At 41.1% G+C, this 22,245-nt stretch overlaps 4 protein-coding genes and 1 non-coding gene across 7 annotated transcripts in view; 3 read left to right on the forward strand and 2 right to left on the reverse strand.

Annotated features, from left to right (window-relative positions):
* LOC134811525 (PRELI domain-containing protein 1, mitochondrial-like) overlaps positions 1-22,245 on the forward strand; it is a 100,280-nt gene that overhangs the window by 35,670 nt on the left and 42,365 nt on the right. The gene's annotated exons all lie outside the window — the stretch shown is intronic.
* LOC134811522 (WD repeat-containing protein 49-like) overlaps positions 1-22,245 on the reverse strand; it is a 68,189-nt gene that overhangs the window by 21,164 nt on the left and 24,780 nt on the right. For both annotated transcript variants that reach the window (XM_063818368.1, XM_063818367.1), the window contains exons 25-26: positions 7,755-7,882; positions 7,451-7,601 (exon numbers count right to left, since the gene is read on the reverse strand). In XM_063818368.1, coding sequence (XP_063674438.1) covers positions 7,451-7,601; positions 7,755-7,882 — 279 coding nt within the window. The remainder of the gene's footprint in view (positions 1-7,450; positions 7,602-7,754; positions 7,883-22,245) is intronic.
* On the reverse strand, positions 8,031-8,103 carry Trnak-cuu (transfer RNA lysine (anticodon CUU)). Its single transcript has one exon. It is a non-coding gene; the product is annotated as a tRNA-Lys (tRNA).
* Positions 14,606-16,180, forward strand: LOC134811523 (coadhesin-like). Its single transcript, XM_063818369.1, has one exon. It carries the CDS (start codon positions 14,655-14,657, stop codon positions 16,029-16,031), a length of 1,377 nt encoding a protein of 458 aa, XP_063674439.1. The 5' UTR covers positions 14,606-14,654; the 3' UTR covers positions 16,032-16,180.
* Positions 22,063-22,245, forward strand: part of LOC134811524 (nucleoporin p58/p45-like) — a 38,375-nt gene continuing 38,192 nt past the window's right edge. Inside the window, exon 1 of the mRNA XM_063818371.1 lies at positions 22,063-22,074. The gene's annotated coding sequence lies outside the window, so the exon portion shown is untranslated. The remainder of the gene's footprint in view (positions 22,075-22,245) is intronic.

Below are 22,245 nucleotides of genomic sequence, written 5' to 3' on the forward strand. Positions count from 1 at the left end.
TTTGTATTTAAATTTTATTTTTTAAGTTAAAATAATATTTTAGTTTAAACTTCCAGCATTCTTTGAAGTTACGGAAAGAATAGGATAAGCTGTGAATATACTCGTAACACAGGTTTCTCTTCCGGAATGTGTTGTCCATAGTCCCATGAAGCATCCCAACAAGTTAATTACAATAAATCAACCTTAATTTACTCTCGTTTATAATCGATTTACGATGCATGGTGTCACATACCACAAATCATACAGAAACAGTTATATCTATACTTTATTACGCTTAATCAAACATGATAAAGAGAAGTAACTAACATATAATAACATAAAAATCATAACATTCATCGATACTTCCAGTTGCATACATATATGCGGTTTAATTGCATTACCTAATATAATGTCATTATTTGATTAGACCTGATATGGATTAAAAGAAATGCAGACTACTAGTTTTTCGAAGAGTTGGACGGATTTTCTATCTGCTGATTTTGTAGCCGTCTTGGCTGGGTACAGAGGAGTCGATTGTTTAATCGGACTGATTTTGCTTTATCTTTTATCTTGGAGTTGTCAAATTTAGAACTGCGTTCTTATGGTGATTATTTGCCTTTATGGCCCAAGAGGGGACACTAGCGGCGCGGGTGTCAGGTCAGGCAACTTTTGGCAAGTTATTATCACATCTTTACCTACAATTTAACGAGATTTAAGTCGGCGGTTGATACGAGTCCAAAACTTTGATATGCCAGGCAAGGAGTTGAGGCTTCCTTGTGTGACGCGGTAATATCTTATAAACGGAGACTTTTCAGTCTTGAAGCTATATCAATTTCACGGTTTTGTTGAATTAGCCGTAGACGCCCAGTTTAATAGGTGCTTGAAAATGAGCAGTCTAAATCTTAATCCATATTTTTAATTCCTGATACTTGTGTCCAGTTGCTATCCATATCGGCAGGATATAAGCAAATGATTTCATCTCATTTCAACATACGATCCAAGTAACTAGTAACAATAACAGCTAACTAATTAGCGATTTCCCATTAGTATGCTTTCCCTTCATTTCCGGTGATAAACCAGCTGGTTAGTATCGAGCTTGATATCGTTCATTATTGACCGTTCTCCTCTCTCTGTAGCTGGATATCATCACGCCGTTATTAAAGACACAAAATGAGCCAGCAACAGGTTGTAGGATCATTAGTCAATGGAGAGATGATAATAAGTCTTGGCACCTGTCCTCGTATTTCAATAAACCACTCCTAGTAAACGCATCATCACAGACCAACGTATATATTATTAGCTTCGCTCCATTACCCCTAGTCTAACTTGTGTTTAGTGTTAACCGCCCTACCAGATAACTGTTAATATAAAAGCTCTCATTACAACTTTCTCTCTCTCTCTCTCTCCCCCTCTCTCTCTCTCTCTCTCTCTCTCTCTCTCTTCCCCCCCCCTCTCTCTCTCTCTCTCTCTCTCTTCTCCCCTCTCTCTCTCTCTCTCTCTCTCTCTCTCTACAAAACCCTCTATAATACTAATAGTGGGGAAGTGAGAGGGGGAGAGAGCAGAGAGGGAGGGTTGGTAATTGCTGGCCCACACTCGACATTAGGGCAGGAGAATCGGAGTATGAGAATGGTATTGTTATCTTGGAAGAGTTTCTCGCCAGTACCCGGATATTGGCGGCGTATTGACCCATACTTAATAGCGTCCTAATTGATTCTTATTTGCTTCTTATTTGCTTCTCAGTTTTTCTTTTCGAGCTCCTTTTCATATTATAATCTTGGCAGGTTCACTAATCAGCTGGTTCTTTTGTTGCTTCTGATTGATTCGTTGCCACTTAATACATCAATTGCTGGAATACTGTAGTCATAATGTGTACTCTGTTCGCTTACTCAGTAATAAAACCAGAACGTATTTACATAAGGGTAAAGGGAACTAATTATTTCTTGTCTGTCAATTCTGAACGGTGTCTACAGTTCGCAGCTGGTTAACCGCAAGCTTTAAGCTGAAGGAGAAACTAACAACAACAAGCGGCTTTTAATTTCAATCCAAGACAAGTTTCGCTCCAACCCCCTTTCTTTTCTGATGAACTATCCCTCCTCTGTCCTCCTCTAAGAGAAACTTTATGTGATTCACGTGTATGAAAAACACGTGTTTTAGGACATTTAGTGGTCATGCTCACAGCGCATACTAAGGATGTGGTCGACACATATTCCTGATATTTCAATTTGTGCTTCTTCTCCTATTTAAAACCAGTTAGTTTACTTCCGGATTATTCATCTAATGTATGTCGGATGTTGCACATAATTGCCGCTCGTATTCGCTGCTAGTGGTGTATGTATCAACCAGACATATCAATACTTGAACTATGGTCTGCTTTCAGAACGTTGAGCCTGTTTGTATCATTATATATTATACCCAAGTTAATTAGAAAAAAAGGAAAAAGGACGTAGTCGCGTAATATTGTAAATCGTTTTGAAGTTTGTATTCTAACTCAACTTCACAGACATTTTCCCACACCTACATGATCTATCTAACCGAGCCTCGATATAGAATTGTTCAAGAAGTACTCTTCTAAAGAGCTTTATTAATTCTTCTGAGCTCCACCTCCTGACTTAGAAATAAAGAATTGATTATCAGCTAATTTTCAGCTAGCTATCAGCTAATTCCAGGCAGTCAACAATGCTACGTCAATGCATTTTCTCGCTTTTTTCCTGTAAACTACAGGCTAAAGAGGTTCCCGTAGGTTCGATAATTAAAGTGGATGTCATGGAACTTGTCATTGTTCGCCATACCATTATAGTCTACTACACTATTGGAAACCCTCTTGCTCACCACACCAGAACTACTGTCCAATCAACTACATTATACTTTATGCCGGGTATCGTTAAGCTCGCGTCGGTGATTTGGCTGTACACAGGGGGGTACGAACCATTTACTGGGTACCCACTATACCCCAACATCCTCTCTCTTTCTCTCTCTCGTACCCTGGTCCCAGTTTCCCCAGGATCACGGAGCTGCATTTAACGAGCTCATTGTCCTGAGTGGTGTTTCAAGTGTTGTTTAATTGCCCCTTCTCACAGTATATCACACTGTACTGACTAGTAGACTGGTAAACTAAGCTGGTAAACTCAATATTATACGGCAGACCACTTTAAATTCGATAGAGATGCCAGCACACCAAAAATAACCAAATTGAGACTGGTAGACTGACTACTTAGTTCAGTGTCTCTCAACACCCACCACAGTTCTGGTAACACGGCCGACTTTATTCTGCACTCTGCCGAGTTTGTCGACACCTCATTGTTCTTTGTTATTTCATATTTACTGTGCACTAGTTACCCGTTAATTTCACCTATCATCTTTGTATCATAACTCATCAGTTGACCAACGATCGATGTCCAATGTCCATAGTATCCAATTTCAAGTCAAAATGTCTACGACAATTGCAGTATTAAAATGATTCTTTGGTCGATAATTTCACTACGACGCTGCGCGAGGTAACGTGACTTCTGTTATCCAATATCATCTTACCGTTCCTCTAGTCTGGTCAGAATCATAATTAATTTGAACACAAGAGTTGACCAGTTGTCTGATCACCGACCGTATCTTTGTTGTAATAACAATTTATTCTTTATGAATGAAATATAAGACCATTCTCTTTAACCAAGTTTTTGACTAGGACAGAAGACTATTCTCTTTAACCAAGTATTTCACTAGGCTAGCAATGGAGGAGCAGCTAACCACGCACAACATCTCTGCAGAGGAGCACGTCATCCCAGCGTACACAAACTACACGTTTGCAGTGGTCTACATGGTCTGCATGTTGGTGGGACTGCCCGGTAACCTCATGTCCCTGCAGTACTTCATAACCTGTGCAAGGCAGAGCAACACCACTGGGAACAAAACATTCTTCAACAACCTCTACATCCTGACCTCTCTAACGGACCTGGTCATCTGTGCTACCCTCCCTCCAGTCATCGTCAGTTTTCTGTACCAGCGGGGCGCTGGGTGGTTCGCGTGCGCGCTCTTCTGTCAGCTGTGGGGTGTCCTGTGGGAGATGCTGCCCTACATCTCGGTCTTCTTCGTGGGCCTCATGTCCATATCCCGGACGGTAGTGCTGATCAAGCCTCTCTGTCAGCTCAACACCAAGTTGCAGTGGGGGCTGACAGCCGGGTACTGCTTGTTCCTGATAGCGAGAACGGTGTGTCCTATCTGGATGGACGCTGCCACGTACGAGTACGTGTTCAGTGACGTGTACTGTTACGAGCTCCCCACTGCTGACTGGTCCTACAAGTTCAACTCCATATCCCGCTCCCTGACTCTAGCTGCTCCTGTCATCCCCATCTGTATCAGCTGCACTACCTCTTACTGTATTATAATGCTAAACGAGCGCAGACAACTCAAAGCCCGACGACCCTCCAAAGCACGACTCCCTCTCTGTAAACCGAGTGGAAAACCCGCACTCGCCAAATTGAAGAAATCCTCCCCGATGAACGCCACAATGACAATCCTGATCTTTACAATAGTCTATATAATGCTGAACATTCCAGTGTTCGTGAACTACCTGCTGATGTCTATAGCTGGGTGGAGTAAGGACTGCGTGAGTGACTGCTATCACAAGACATACCGTAATCACCCGGCCCTTATCTGGTACAGCTGGAACTTTACCTATATCACGTGTGTGGCCCTGAACAGCACGGTTAATCCCATGATCTATTACTGGCGGATGCCCAGTGTCAAGGAGTTTGTGAACGTCCGAGTGAGCCGGACAAGTAGAGTGCTGTTGGATATCTCCAATAAGGAGAGTGAGCTGAGGAAGCGAGTGTCGAGTGCCTTCATCAGACCTGGGTACCAGCATCAGACTTTGTCTACAGGGGCGCCAGACAGCAGTCCGAGTGCGACCACTCCAGAATTTAATGGAGGCATTCTGGAGGTGCAGTCACCACACTAGTCTACAGCTCCTGACTCTCTCTCTGTTTTATGATTTTGATATGTTTTAATGTAGGGTATGAAATTAAGTGAAAGACACATTTCGGCTCACTTAACAGACACAAAAAAAAATTTTCTCAATCACACGAATTGTTTAAAACTCTGCAAACTCAATTCATTGTGATATCTTGGGTTGATTTTTAAATGTTGTTTTAGATGTAAATTACTTTTCTTTTTCTTATCATTTTTGTTATCAGCCCATGAGTGATGACACACTTCCTTTGTTTGTCTATTGTCTATGATAGACTATAGCTGATATTTATTGTATAAAATGATATCAATCTTCGATATTTTTATGTCAAATTGAGAGCTTAGCTTCCATCTATCAAAATCCGCTGGCCAATCTATGAATTCAAACTTGTTGTCAAATCCGATGATCCGATAGGTGCAAGGTTAAAATATACATATCAAAGTGTAAAAATTCACCAATCTTTAGTCTGTGTTTACCCCCCCCCCCCCCCCCCCCCCCCCTACAATTGTTGGCGGTCCCTGCAAAATAGTTCCTTTTCTGGCGCCCAATGGTAGCTAGAATTTTAAAAACCAATATCTTGGAAATCTTGTTCCCGTCGATCGATATTGTTAATTAAACTGCGAAAATCGGAGAATTGTTCGTAAAAAGGCGAAGTGGAGCGCAGATTATGCACTCAGCGGACAGCATGGCGTGTTCAGCCTTAAGTCACGCAACCGGTTTAACACCATGGTATTGGTGGCTCAACCTGATGTCTTGTGAATGGACTATTTTGGTTTTTTCTCCACTTTACCTTTAAACTTTAAAGTGAAGCTAAGGTGCACCATTTTAAAAAGGATTCAGAGTTTAGAGAAGAAATGGCTCCGGTATGACGGATATATCCTAGACTGCAGTTCGCATACACAGTTAAGATAATTCATATTTGGGAAATCTTTCGTCCTGCAGAACGGTCGTGCTATACCACAATGATATCTCATCTTGTTAGGCGAATGTGCTACAAATCAATTTGGCGTTGCCCCTAGCGAGGGCCAATAAAGAACGTTGATTTTAGTCACGTGGAACAATTCTACGCAGTATGATCAACCCTTGCAACAAAACTTTTGCATCGCGCGCTACAAAGACACAATCTTGACTTCATGACTGGTCGAGGGACATATCAAAAATACAATCTGCGGCTAAAATAATAAGACTAATTTAGTGTGCACGTTTAATATGCATGTCCAATCTGCCGAGTCTGAGAAAAACAGCTAGGTGATTTAGTGAACGATGAATTAACATGGTAGCTCCTTGGATTACACGATGACAATTGAGTGGGGCAAAATTAAGTGTGCACAATGGACCATGGCAACAAGGCATTGGTGGATAAAATTAATGATAATAAGTCACAATACGGTAACACGACTCCTGTCCGACAGCGACATCTGTCCGACAGCGACATCTGTCCGACTCAGGGTACCAGAAAAAAACGACATCTGTCCGAAATTGTGATCTGATTTCAATAAGACACATTTCCAATTTGAGACATGATCTGAACTGTTACTTGCAAATTTGTATACGTAACATTGCCAATTTGAAATATGATCTGAGCCATAGTTTACTACTAGTTTATTTTCGACCTAGGCAGGCAGGCATGAAGCAACTGCGTTGTGAATGGCGAGCTCATAGTCCATGAGGATGGATTGTGGTTGGTAGCCCCAAGGCTCAAGAAGCCCAGGTGTCTATCTCCTCGAACATGTTGCGGTAGAGGGTCATCGATTTCCCAGGAATGAGTCCATAGAAGAGGGGGAGGTGCCAGCCATCAGGGAAGAGTCCGTGGACTGTGAAGAGCTGATGGAAGAGATTAGGTGCGGATTTGAAGGTACCGTCGACTACCCAATACTCCGCGTCCACCATATGATCTGCGTTCTTAGGAGTCCCCCAAAGAAAAGATCGACGAGTCTGTTGATCGTCCCATCCAGAGTTCCAGCGCATCATTGGACTGTTGTCGGTAAAGAGGATGTAGTTTGCAGGAATGGATAGCGTTTCCAGATCTCTCGGGTCTGTTTGCTGCAGATCTGGGTCTGTTTACTGAAAATTGGTTGATTTTGTGGATTGCGATAACTGATCTCCATACGGCCGCTGTCCTATATGTACTCATGTAGGCTGTGTCCTGTGATGTGATCAACAGTGTACGGCTAGCACAATCCTGTCCTCAAATAGTCAATCACGTATCGATGGATCAGATCTCAATGGATCACATCAGCATTCGAACAATGGGAGCAACGTCACGAGATTATCCGTGAGCTTGTGAAATACGAATGTGAACCGTAATTACAATATGATCCGAAATTCGGACAGATGTCGCCAAAAACGACTCCTGTCCGACAGCGACATCTGTCCGAAATTCCCAATTCGGCTGTCGGACAGATGTCGCTGTCGGACAGATGTCGCCCAATCTCACAATAGATAAATTGATCTATGATCAAGTAATGAAATAACCATACTCTTTAATGTCAGAAATATTGAAGAGGAACTCACATGTTTTAACTTCACTGGAGCTGAGAGGCGGTAACTTGGCCCCTTTCGATTGGATGTCTGAAAAACCGTCGGAAAAGTATTTGTGTGGATTCATCATGAAGTCGGGGCGTTGAGGCATCCCTATCGAGTCTAAATCGCTAACTTTCAGTACCTGCGATTATTTTTGAGGTAGCACAGATTATACCTATCGTGTATCTCCATTAGCATGGTCCTAAGTAAATTAAGTTTGAGCGACAGCCTAATACATCCAGTGTTTTTGGATTAGCTGAAAACTAAGTGGATAGAAAACTAACAGCCCAGTTACCTGTGAAGGGCCACCCATCTGTGTACCAGATATTGGTCGCTGGTCAGCCCCAACTTGGGGCAGTCTTGCATAGTTGTGAGGCTGGCGTCTGGGTCTTTTTTGCGATCTCTGGTTTGCGTACGACTTTCCTGCGATGGGGTGAGGTTAAATGTCTGAATTATATCGATCAGTGATGATCTATGAAGACTGCTGCGGACAGCTGCAGCTGCTGTGAGGTTGAATTGTTGCAGATACATTTCAAAACACGTCAAGAATAAAAAGAAGTTCACACTGAACAGCCCAATGCGGGGCTCGAACCCGCGACCCCGAGATTAAGAGTCTCGTGCTCTACCGACTGAGCTAACCGGGCACTGAACTCATGCCGATTATAAAGTTAATATTCTATGCATCTTTTGTTATTAAAAGTGCCAATTCCACGAACAATTTTATTCTCCCGTGTCAATCATTTATTCCGTTCATTTCATCAGATCAGTGATCGTGAAGTTTACATGTACTTTTAATTCCGTCAAAATTTTTCAACAAGTCTCCTTGTAAATTGCGCATCGTGAACTGCTACAGTCCCACCAACCCCAGAACTATTTCAAATCCGGCTGCTACTGACCAGTTTTACTGCGAACTTCAGGAAGCAATAACTGTACCTGCTAGACAATAGACATGAGTTATGGATTTTGGGGATTTTAATAATTTGGTAAAAGGTCCAATCAAGACTTTGACAGTGGTCTCTATAAGAACATTGGGAGGTATGGTGTTGGAAGACGAAACAAAATGGTGAGAGATTGTTAGATTTCCTAGTATCTAATGGTTTATTTGCTGCTAACACAGCTTTTCTACATTCCAGACGTTACCACTAGAGCTGGTTGGGTCAAAGATAAAAAGACCAAAAAACTTTTCCCTTATTATTCCCAGATTGACTTTATTCTATGCACTTTGTTTCTCACTGATGCAAGAGGAGGTGCTAAACTACACTCAGATAATAAGATTGTGAAAGCAACCATAGACTTAAAGAAACAGACCAAGTTGTATAAAAATAATTCTTCAGCTACTAAAAGGTACACCACAACTTCACTGATATCTGGATAATATCCGGTTGGAAGAGACAAGGCCAAATGAAACAAGGAAGTTAGGAGTAAGGGCAAATTTTCGGCGTCAACGCCATCTTCAGGCTCAAATTATTTGTTATATAGTAGTGTTGAAAGTATTAAGTAACAACTTCACTGGATTTCTCTCACGTAATTCTGAATGCCCCTCACGTATCTAATACTAATAGTAATACTTGATAGGCTCAGCGTTCCAGTTTTGCAGTTTCCCGTGCGTTGTAATTTTCAGCTCTCCTCTCTCTAATTGCAGCTCTCTCTATAATTAGAGAGAGAGAGCGCGACTTAGGGAGATAGATATTTTGGCTAGTTCAATAAAGTTATAGACCCCGTCCCCTATACCTTGGATGGAAACGATATACCAGCATGCAGCAAGCAGCACACTCAAGGCAGCTCAGCCCTACTTCAACTCCGATTATACCGACGCAACTTCGATTACACCAACGTAACGGAAACATCACGTTGTCAGATCAGGGTTTGGCGTATCACTTCATTAATAAACCCATCTGCTATTCCTTTTGCGCTTAAGTTTTAATATGACTTTACTTACGTAAGTTTTAATATGACTTTACTTACGCAACGATTTATTATGACTTTACTTACGTCTTCAACGTTCTTTTATTTGCAATCTTTCATTTTCAATAGCATTTCAACTAAAGCATTTTCTCTAAAGCTGGTAACCTGCCACTCTTTAACTAATTATTAACCATGATCCTCTTCTAAGTTTTTAGCTTTTACTTTATAAATTCATCTACTATTTCTCTGCGCTGACGTTTTATTATGACTTTACTCATGCCATCACCTTTCTTTTCTCTGTCATCTAACATTTTCTTCAGCACCCTTCTCACCAGCTGGTAACCTGCTACTCCTTTAAGTTTTAACATATGGATATACTTCTAATTTAGATTCTGTTTTTGGTCACTTAGTTTACAACTTAAGTCGGCAGAGTCTTATTGCTCGCGCATTTGCTTGCTTATATGTTTGCCCTCTTTACTCTCGCTTGCGCTCCCCTTAGTGTCACAAACACTAGTGTAGGGCTCCTTTTCGACTGAGTCCCGTTTCCCCTGCTCATGCTCGCTAGTTAGTGCCGCATTTTTGTTCACACACTCCCGCGCACGTAGCATTTTTTTACAGCTTGGCACTGGAAGTTGTCTCCATTTTGCAGGTGGAAACATTCAATCGAAGAACAGTCTGCATTTAGTGTTTAAGCCATTAGTAACCCTTCTCTCCTTGTTTTCACTGTCCGTTTACCCATCATAGTGATAATTACCTGCTACTTTAATTGTTCAACCTCCTCCTACACGAGGAATTCTTAACACGTGGCTACATCACGAGTTACCTCCTCACTGTTCCTCTGTTCCCACTTCTGCTGCTTAACTGATGGATCCCGCCTCATTAACAAAACAGGCTCAATAACAAAACAGCCTCAATAACAAAACAGGCTCAGCACTTGTGGTATACTCCATGCATGACGTAGACCCCTTAGCTACATTCTAATGGAGACTTGATGACCACAACACCGTTTTCCAAGCCGAAATGATGGCCATAAGAGAAGCTTGCACATGCCTTCGCTCCCTGTCCTGTCAGAACGCATCAGTAGCCATCTTCACAGACTCACTTTCTGCAGTGCATGCCCTATCTGCCGACGCCTTGTCTAGCCCATTATGCATCGAAACAAGAAAAGAACTAGATATGCTCACATCATTTTGCTCTTCTGTTTCCCTAACATGGATAAGAGGACACTCAGGTATAAGAGGAAACGATCTGGCTGACACTCTTGCGAAGGAAGGGACCACCTGCAGCTCCATTAAACAGTTCCTCTTCCCATAAGCCATTACAAGACGACACTGCGAGATAACAGCTTTACCTCCAGAGTCAATAACTGGTCTGACTCCACTTCCTCTACCCTCTACTCTCCCTACTTACCCACTACTCCTTACCACAGCACATTAAACTCTTCAGGTCTCTTAACAGGCGTAACTCTCGCATTATTTTATTATTTATACTCTTTCTGAACATAATAGACGACACGATCAACCCTAATTGTTCGTACTGTTTCTCTGGACGCCAAGACTTTTACCACGTTCTCTTTTTCTGCCCAGCCCTGGAGTTCGATCGGCTACAACACCTCGGCTCCTCTCCTCACCTAGCAGATTTTAACAGCATCTCACCCCATTCTTTACTCAAGTTCCTCCTTAGCATTCCCCTTTACCTGAGATTCGCAGAGTGACATTGTTTTGACATTACTTATGTTTACCTTGTGTTCATTTATATTATTACTCATTAAACCATTAGATACCCCACAACTATCACTTGCTAAACCCCATCTCGGCAGTATCGAGATAGCCCGACCACTGGTCCGCGGACCACTGTCCGCGGACCACTGTCTGCGGACCACTGTCTGCGGACCACTGTCCGCGGACCACTGTCTACCAGATCATATTACTGTATAATAACAGTATTCGAGGACGATCAGGGAACCAGGGACATAGATGCATTACACCCAGGACAGGACATGGAGCTCTTTAGGAGGTTTTTCTGGAATAGGAAGTCTCTAGCATTCTCTAGGGAGGCGGTGGGTCCATTAATTTCGTCCATTAGACAGAAGAGTACCATGTCAGGAATTGGAATAGTTGTTGTTGTTGATGATGGCAACTGATAATACTTCACCAAAAACGAACGACTTATATACCACATTTTAATCGTAATCATTTATTTCATTGAGCAATCAATATTATTCGTAACTAATTATATCCGAGAGACCACATTTGAATCGTAATCAATAGTTTGATCCAGTAATTTACTACGCTACAATTAATTATGCTAGTCGTAACTAATTGCATCCAAGATACCATACATACCATTCATATGATCTGGTAACCAATCAACTATTCACAAACACCTGTTGCTTGATTCAGGGGATACTGTTATTATACAGTAATATGATCTGGTAGACAGTGGTCCGCAGACAGTGGTCCGCGGACCAGTGGTCGGGCTATCTCGATACTGCCCTCATCTCTTATCCATCATGCAATTGCGCCTATGATCCTACCACCTCCCACAACAAGAGTTTGTAACCAGCAACGTGGTCAAAGGACTCACAGAATCTCAACAAACGGAAGATACTCTCTCCTATTCTCAAACCACAGGTAAGTCAGGCAGTGGTTCACACTCTGTTGATATCTCACTAGTGAGATTTGTGGTTTCTCACAATTCTTAAAGTCGAGTGTGTCCCACAACCAAGCACTCTGCCTAGAAGTCCTACATTATATAATTTTATATAATGAGCTGGACATAAGTGGCAAGTAGCTCTTGAAAACAAACAAACAAACAAACAATACTTGATAGGCAATCTTGAGGTTAAAATTACCTAATTATAAAGCAAATCTATTTTAAGGGGAGAGAGAGCGAGAGTGTGAGAGAGGGAGAGTAAGTGAGACACTTTACATGTTACATGTTACATGGCGAGATCTCCATCCAAAAGGATTAGTCTGCGTCGACTGCGTCATTACTTTGTATTATACAACTTCGGCGGGTAACATTTCTCCATCCCTTTCGGTCTGCAGCTAATCTTCTCATACAATCAATCGTGAGTCCATTCCGATCCAATCTCTGCTCAGCATCCTCAATAAATACATCATTTAAGCTCTTCCTAGGCCTGCCTCTTGATCTCTTCCCATGCTTGGGTTTCCATTCAAGTAAATAGTTGGGTAACCGATCTTCAGGCATTCTACTGACATGTCCAAACCAACGCAGCCGTTTTGTTGTTATTATGTCAGCAAGAGCAGTTATTGATGCCCTTCTTAAAACATCCTCATTACTTACTCGATGGAACCACCTCACTCTCAGGATTCTTCTTAAGCAGTACTGATGGAAAGACTCTAATCTTCTTGTCTGCACTTGAGTCGTGTTCCATATCTCACATCCATAGGTCAGAATGGTAAGAACAGCTGCGATGCAGATTCGCACTTTGTTGTTAATGCTTATGTTCTTATTCTTCCAACTTTCCAAATATTGTTGAGTTGGTTAAAAGCTCCGGTTGCTTTTCCAATCCTGACACTTATTTCTTTATCAATCTTGCCATCTGATGTAATTTTGGCACCCAAATAAGTGAATTGAGTGACCTGCTTTGCAGAGTTTCCATCGACAGTTATATCTATGGTCCTATTCTCTGGGAGTGGGTGCTGCGACGTATCTTTCCCAATGACCATGATCTCTGGTTTCTTTGCGTTCATCTTTAAACCCCCAAGCCCACAGTATTTCGCAATATTGTCCGTTGTTTCTTGCAGTCCTTCAACAGTGTCATCCATTCCTGCGATGTCATCAGCATAGTCCAGATCAATGACACATTTTTCCGGTTGTCTGGAACTTTGTCTGTACTGAAGAGTAAAACCACGGGATATATTTTTAAACTTCTCTGCAAGTTCTAATCCCCAGTTAAGTACAAGATTAAAAATGGGGGACCCTTGCACATCACCTTGTCCAGTCCCTGAATCGACATCAAACCATCTTGTCAATTCTCCATTGACACGAACTGCACTTAGTATCACATTTGGGTCACAAAATGATCAATTAAACCACTTACCACCGACCAATTTGAAAAACTTTAATCATTTGGCTTCGCCAGAGTTTTGTCGGCACTATATCGAAAAAAACCAGTCCCATATCTCTTACCGTTTTATTGATTTAACCATTCGTAAATTACAGACAGACAGACAGACAGACACATTTATTGAGATTATTAGTATAGATAATGACTTCCAGTTCCCAAGAAAGATTTCAGATCACCAGATAATCGGGGAGGAAAGTTTTGGTGCAAAAGAGGAAATTTAAAAAGTGTACGATCTGAATTTTGACTTTTTTGTTGTTTGTTTATTTTTTAGAGTAAAACACGAGTATGAGTAATTCTATACACTCATACACTGGTCAAAATGTTCCTTTCGGAATGATCCTTAAGTAAGTTTTTCACAGTTTTCCAAAAAAGAACTCGAAACCCAAAGATCAAACTATGAATATGCGTGGTGCAAATTAATTACTTATTTTGCCATCCGTTATAAGCCGGAATTGGCAGAGAGTCAAATAAAATATGAGGTAATATATTTGCAGCTCTCCGTTGAATCCTTTGAAGGAGCAGCTAATGTTCTCTGTCTATTGTTTATAATATTTCGCCGCAGCACATGACTGAATTGGCAGAGATTCAATAGAATATATGAGGTAATGGGTTGAGAAAATAAATTGTGCGGGGAAGACGCGGGAAAGTCTTGTTCCACATCTCTCATGAGGCAGTGAGTCAAATAAAATATGAGGTAATGTTTTGAGAAAATAAATTATGGGGGGAAGACGCGGGGAAAGTCTCGTTTCACTTCTCTCATGAGTTATGATGTTTGCCTTTGTAAAATGATGTCATGATGTCTGCCTTTGTAAATATTATCTTACTGGGAACCGATCGAGTCAACTCCGTACCCCACTAATGGGAATAATTATTATCAAAGTAACACTAAGTATAATTTGGATTCAATGTGGCCATATATTTGCAGCTCTCCATTGAATTCTTTGAAGGAGCAGCTAATATTCTCAGCTCCGTACCCATTAATGGGAATAATTATTATCAAAGTAACACTTAGTATAATTTGGATTCTATGTGGCCAAATATTTGCAGCTCTCCATTGAATACTCACATGATCATCTGAATAGAGTGACATTATCCCATGCAGGAACCGTCTTTAAGAACATGGAAAGAGTTAGTTCTCTACACTATTGCAGTCTAACATTTTGATAGTTGCTGATTCTTGCTCCGTTGAACGACATGGGAAAATTCTACGTCTTCCTCTCAGTAGTCACCATTCTAGGTCTCCTCTCTGAGGCTAATAGTGCATGCAAAGCCCCCGATAAAGTGATTAAACGGAAGAAGAAAGTCCTTGCGGGATGCTTAAAAAAAGGATATCAATCATCTCTCGAAGGATGCGTTTCAGGTAGTGGAAAGCCAAAGCGCAGACAAGTGAAGGCATGCACGGAGGTGGAGAAACAGCTGGCATCTTGTGATGTCTCCTGTATAGAGAAAGTAGATGGTAAATATGGTCCCTTCGGAGAATGGGGTACTTGCTCGGCGGCATGTTGGGGTGGCTCACAGTCAAGAACAAGGGAATGCAACAACCCTGCTCCATCAGGTGGAGGCGCAGGTTGTGTTGGAGAAGCAAATGGAGTTCGAGCTTGTAACGAAAATGTCTGCCCTGTGCATGGTGGATGGAGTGCCCCTGGAGAGTGGTCAGCTTGCTCAGCAACATGTGGAGGTGGCACTCAGTCCAGATCAAAGATTTGCAACAGCCCTGCTCCGGCAAATGGTGGCGCAGATTGCTCTGGAGAAGCCTCTGAAACTCAAGCTTGTAACGAAAATGTCTGCCCTGTGCATGGTGGATGGAGTGCCCCTGGTGAGTGGTCAGCTTGCTCAGCAACATGTGGAGGTGGCACTCAGTCCAGATCAAAGATTTGCAACAGCCCTGCTCCGGCAAATGGTGGCGCAGATTGCTCTGGAGAAGCCTCTGAAGTTCAAGCTTGTAACACTCAAGGCTGCCCTGTGAATGGTGGATGGAGTGCCCCTGGAGAGTGGTCAGCTTGCTCAGCAACATGTGGAGGTGGCACTCAGTCCAGATCAAAGATTTGCAACAGCCCTGCTCCGGCAAATGGTGGCGCAGATTGCTCTGGAGAAACCTCTGAAACTCAATCTTGTAACGAAAATGTCTGCCCTGTGAATGGTGGATGGAGTGCCCCTGGAGAGTGGTCAGCTTGCTCAGCAACATGTGGAGGTGGCACTCAGTCCAGATCAAAGATTTGCAACAACCCTGCTCCGGCAAATGGTGGCGCAGATTGCTCTGGAGAAGCCTCTGAAGTTCAAGCTTGTAACGAAGATGCCTGCCATTGCAACAATTTGCTAAGTTTGGGCTGCTGGAGGGACGAATTCAGCAGAGCTATAGATGGTGGAATCAGACTCAGGGGTGACTGGGAAGCATGTCGGGCTTATGCTTTGGCACGAGGCTGGAATATCTTTGCTATTCAGTACGGTAATGAATGTTTCACTAGTGCCAATCCCAATTACCAAAGGTATGGTAGGTCTGGAGACTGTAGGGACGGTAGAGGCGGAGGCTGGGCCAACGACGTCTACATGATACAGTGCAATGGACAATAGTTAAAACAGTCACATGACTGAGAATGGAATGGACTACGAAGATGGAATATAGACTTAATCAATTTGCATGTTTTGAACTTAAAAAGAATTCAGAAAAAAATTTCCAAGAATATTTAGAATACATTATCTTCAATTACCACTATTGAAAATACTTGACTATCAATTCTACAATTTCTTGAAAAGTTAATTCAATCTTTAATGATTCTACTCCAGGGCAATTCCACCGTGACGGACACCACGATTTTGCTGTTTTTTAAAGTTCAAACGAATGTTGTACTCGAGATGTTGTTTATTTATCAGTTCCAACTGTTTATTAGTCCACATTTAACCTTTCTACAGGTTGTGTGAAAATTTCAGACCCCTACCATTATTACTTTCTGAGATAGCACCCCTGTGACGGACGCGACTTAAATATGACACTTTTTTTGGGTGTCTACTCAGATGGTACCCAAATTTATCTCAAAAAGTTATCTATTGTCTCTAATTTGGAATTACAATGATAGAAGAAGGTTTAGGGATTTCTGAGATGCCATTTTCTTGGAGATTGCTCAATTTTTGTATGCGTGGCGCCATTTTCAAATTGTGACAGACGCGACTGTGACGGACACACGTTTTTTTTCAATTTTTCCAAATCTTCCACTTGACACTTTTATCTTGTTCAGTGACATCTACTCTGTATTCATGCCAATTTTTAGGCCTCAAATACCCCCAAGAGGTCTGCAGTAGCCAAAATTGTCCATTTTGGGCATACGCTAGGGTATCAGTCTAGGGGCATCAATTATTTCTCTACTTGAACAAATTTATAACTCTGATAAAACATTCATCACTGTTCAATGCATCATACTGTTGAGACCATCTCCTAAAAGTTTCATTACTTTAGTGTTTAAAATGTGGAAGATATTGAATTTTTACTTCAAAAATATGCGAAAATAGGGTAAAGTCCATTTTGTGTGCCTTTTACCTCTGAAAAAGTTGTAAGCAAATAAAATGGCAAAAACTCAGTAAATTTAATTATTGAATTGCATATGATGTTATTTGATAGTCTAGTTAACATAGTCAACACAATCCAACCTTATTTGACTTCTATTCGTCTTGGTTTTAATCAAAATAATGGAAATATGGATAAAAATGGCTAAAAGTGAGCCGTACGCCCATATATGGGCATATACAAAATTATACATAACTCGGCCATTTTCTGTCCAATTTTCGATTTGACGACATAGTTTTGTTGAGGACGGTCTCAGCTTTAAGAAAAATGCATTTCAAGTCTGTTTAAAGATTTTTTGGAGCATTTTCAAAAGAATGTGACGGACGCGACAAGTTGGGACCCCCCTTCCAAAATTTTTTTCTTAAAAGATACAAGCCTGATAATTTCTACGGTACTCCCTTACCTTCAGAAGAGATATGTTACAGTGGTTTTTTAAATATAAATAGCACTATGTGGCTCTGAAAAATCTTTTTTGCTTAATTTTGTGACGGACGCGACACCATCTTTGTGGAAATTTTTTAGAAAAAGTGTTAGAGTAACGGTTGTGAAACTTTGCATAGCTCTCATTCTTATGCCTATGCCTAAGTGTATGAAATTTCATAGAGAAATATTGCTTCATACCCAAACTATGGCCCTTTGAAAATTTGAATGATTTTTTTCATTTCCGAGTAGTGTTCCTTTGAATGAGAAAAATCAAAAGTTAACGCAATATGAAACAAAAAACTTTTGTTGACCTGTAAGGTTAAGAGTCTAATGAACATATTTTAACCAAAATTAGGTGCCTATCTCAACATTTTTCATTTTCACCAAGTGGAACCTTACCGTGGAATTGCCCTCCAGCCGAAAATAATTTCTACCTGTGAGCTTGTGGAATAAAATAAAGCGAAGTTCATGAAATCATAAAAGTCAATATTGGAGCTAACAATCAGCAATTTAAATAACAGAACAGATAAATTTAAAAACAGCAACCCTTCAGCTTCACCCCCTCAACAGATGTCAGGCCACCCAAATATCCCACTTTATCACTGTTTCTTGAGAAGTAATCAAATAATATGATAGTTACAACGGGCCAATTATTATAGTATACAAATTTAGGAGTACAGTTAACCGGATCTGAAATAAAATCGAACATAGAAAAAGTTCGTGTTTTTATATCAGACAGTATCAGCAGCGATATATTGAGAGTTAGGTATTTCGTTCATAACCTTTAGCTTTGGTGATAATGTGCTATTGCTGCTTCTAGTATGATGAATCCGAGAGTTCTTCACCATCTTCTTGACGGACCTCTTTATCCAGGCTCGAAAATCAGTCATTCTCCCCAGATACAGACACGGATTAAGGACTCCATTTAGAAGAGGGAAGAATACGTGAGATAGCAAGTGTCCGTACCAGCGGTAAAACCTTCTTCCCACCATCAGGTTGATGTTTCCTTCACGGTAGTGCAGAGTTGCGTACATCACTTCCGTCACTAGACAGGGGAGGTTGCACGCTAGAAACACTCCGGCGAATATGGAGATTGTCCAAGAGGCTTTTCTGAACTTTTTAGCATCAGAAGCGAGAACAGCATTTCTTTTCAGTAGTGTTCCAGCACCAGTCACTAAGCCAAGCAGCACAGCAAACGAGGGTAAAAGCAGCTGAATCTGGAATAGTAATGTGTAAGCCGTGTAGTCACCCTTGAAGGAGTGGTAGAATAGCTCACAGAACGATACCCGGTCTTGATACATCACCTTCGCCCATTTGTTAGAAATAGCGATAATATCAACAGAAAGTGAGACGAGGCAGTATACCAGCACCATCACAACCAAGAATGGTCTCCGTTTAAGTGAGTTAAAGCTTGGGAACAAGATTCCAGCAGTTCTGTATACAGTTATTACCATGACCAGGAAAGTGGAGGTTTTAAGAAGAAGATAGAATATGACCGGCCATGGTTGGCAGATAGACGTGAACTGGAACAGAGCTTCCTTCCGGTCGTTCAGCAATGAAGCAGCAACTGGAATAGTGGCAATACAAGCACATAAATCAACAGCAGATATACACAGATATAGCAGGTCGTACACAGTTTTTCTTGATCTGTGCCAAAAATAGCAAACGGAGAGAACGTTTCCGAGAAAGCCAACAATTATCAGAAGACAAGTCAAGGTTCCTAGCAATAGATCTGCAGTTTTACTCGCACCAAGACCTCTGTTTTGTTCAGTGTCATTTTTAGAAGAATTAGATTCTGTATCCATGGTAACAGAATTAGATTCTGTATCCATGGTAACAGAATGGCCAGGAAAAGCACTTCCTGTTGGCAAGCCTCCCGGAACCGTAGGAGTCGCATTTGTAGTGGTAAACCTTGTTGAAGTATACGAGTCCGTGGTTATTTCTCTTTTCTGATGTTTGGGTTCTGCTAGTGAGATAAAGTGGAAAAGGAATGCCACGGTCAGGACGTAAAGCTTCATGGTCAAATCACTTTTAACAGCTTGGGGGAATAAACAAGTTAGTAAAGCAATCGTTGTGGAAACAAAATATTGATAACGGTCAATCCTTACATGATGATCGAGTAGTATTATACTACGCGACCGCTTGTAAAAGGACAATACAAGGCCAAAACAACCTTCTAAGTAATCCTATAATGCCTATCAAATTAATCAGCGGCGGAATTAATGTATAACCAACCGTACAAACATATCTATCTACATTCTACAACCTTTGAATTGCTTATCTGAGAAGTTTGAACACAGAAGGTCCAGGTCATCAGCGAATTTCCAATATAATGGCTCTTCTTTAAACAGCTTGACAATCCACAGCTGATAATCTAGAAATACCGGTGTCTTCATAAAGCTACTACTACTACTATTCATAAAGCTGTGCTATATAAAATGGAATGTTCAAAAGGATTTCTCAACAGAAAATAGTACTTATATTATTATGGCGTCCTTTTGTGTGTCCTTTATCACTTTGTTCTAGATCATTCAAACAGATTACAGGAGGTATACTCGATCCTTTGAAAAAGGCCGGTAGCTGAGCACCCCACACTCACAATGTGCGTTTTGTGTCCTGACTCCCTTTACCTGGTCCAGTAATGTTTAGATTGCTTGACCGTGACGATGTATAACATTTTAACAATTAATAAGGCAATAGAAGCAATAAATATTAACAAACGGGTACCGGACACGAGGGCGGAGAACACAAGGGCGGTAGACACAATAGCGGAGGACACAAGGGCATAGGACACAAGGGCGGTACTTTCTTAAAAGGGTGGACACGAAGGCGAATCACACGAATCACTTTAACATGGACAAACGGGTTTTTTGATGTTCTCAACAGTCTGGTTGAGGAAAAGCTTAGCTCGAAGAATTGGATCTACTCACGTGTATGTATATTGTATAAGTATGTAGCCAACTCAGCAGCAGATTTTGAGGTTTGGTAACGTGCTTAGACCAATCAAACACTGCCTAGATGATCATGAGGCAAACTTGGCGTTCAAAATATCGCAGTCGCTGATGCTACGGTTACCCGGGTTTAGATCAGGGGTAGTACGTACCAAAACGGGTATTTACTTTGGGTAGACGAATTTCACTGAGGTGTGTTCACTCAATTTCAAACCATCAATCCTCTCAGTTAAAACGACCATCATTTAGGGCGGTTTTTGTTCCACCCTTTTAGGAAAGTAACGCCCTTGTGTCCTACGCCCTCGTGTCCTCCGCTCTTGCGTCTACCGCCCTTGTGCAGTACTACGCCCTAGTGTCCTATACCCTTCTTTTCTACTTATATTATACTATTATAGTTTAAATATACAAGTTATGAACATACGTATCGCTAAAACCTTAGGCTTAAAATGATACATATTGCTTGCCGAGTTGAGAGTAAAACAACTGCCCTCACGCCGAAAATCCAATATTATAATCTACCTCGCAACTTCACAATTTAGAGATTAGACGGAAATAACCATATTTATAACAGGGCATCATGGTCATTTCGCAGACCCCATTCTTACGCTGTTATTTTTAATCAAATCAAGCAAACGTCAGAAAGTCTAGATTCTAATATGATTACTATTATACTAATCATATTAGATTCTAGATTTTATTCATTTATAATAAACTAGAAAGCCCGTGGTCACAGGGAGGAAGCTAAAATTATTCTTTGATAGTCTGTTTTTATCGCATCAAAAAGTGTCCGTCACAACCGAAAATACAGCCGATTAAAATGTAGCTCGCACTGAAAACAACGTTATTACCACAATGACAAAGTCGATCAAAATAATAATATCGCTCGCAAATCTTTGCACGTGCATGTGCGCCTTCAACACCATTACCATGGTAACTATGCCACTTTTTATTTTTCATCCAATTTGCACGTGGGCGGTCGTACAGACGACAAGTTAAAACAATCATTGCACGTGCACGTGCGTGTAACAACCCTCGTTACCATGGTTACTATGCAAATAGTTAGAGCAAGAGTTGATTTTTCTGTGAACAAATTCGTAACAAAGGTTTGTCTACAGGAATGTGTTGTCCATAGTCCCAGGAACCACCAAACGCCCCACCCCTAATATTAGTTATTCGGCTCCCGAAGGTCTTGAGATCTCCATAGGGGGTGCAAAATGACCGCAATGGCCACATTATGGCAGGCGAATGATAGTTTCAGAACGATTGGGGCTTTAGTTTTCCAGTTAACAGTCTGAATCACCTTGACGACGGCTGGAAATTGGCTCCTGGTGGCACTTACGAACCAGTTGCAACAAAAGCTATAATTGCTCCAGAGTCTATTTTGAACCTTATATGTTGTAGTACTGTTCTGTCGATGTGGAACAGGCCTGTTTGACTTTCAGATGTTCATGTAGGAAATATGGCTTCAATTGTTTGCCAGCTTGTGGACGATGCCATGGTATGAACTGCACAAACATTAGACATGATGAACCTGAAGAACAAGCGAATTTTGATTAATATTAACTGTGTATTAATAATTGTCATGGTATTTACTGAGAATACACATTTTAGATTAACTGTATTTGTTATTTGTAGATGAGTTTTGAAATAGATTTGAAATAAGCGTTAAAAATAATTTGGTGTATTTTTTTTTGAAATTTCAATAAAATTGAGAAAAATTGAGAAAAACTCCATTTATTTCGAAAAATAAAGCCCCAATCGTTCTGAAACTATCATTCGCCTGCCATAATGTGGCCATTGCGGTCATTTTGCACTCCCTATGGAGATCTCAAGACCTTCGGGAGCCGAATAA

This window comes from Bolinopsis microptera, chromosome 2 (assembly GCF_026151205.1).
Source record: "Bolinopsis microptera isolate Bmic1 chromosome 2, MBARI_Bmic_1.0, whole genome shotgun sequence".
Lineage (NCBI taxonomy): Eukaryota > Metazoa > Ctenophora > Tentaculata > Lobata > Bolinopsidae > Bolinopsis > Bolinopsis microptera.

Bases quoted from the DNA above. Each gene is read 5' to 3' on its own strand.
- LOC134811523 (XM_063818369.1), top strand. From the start codon at position 14,655: ATGGGAAAATTCTACGTCTTCCTCTCAGTAGTCACCATTCTAGGTCTC.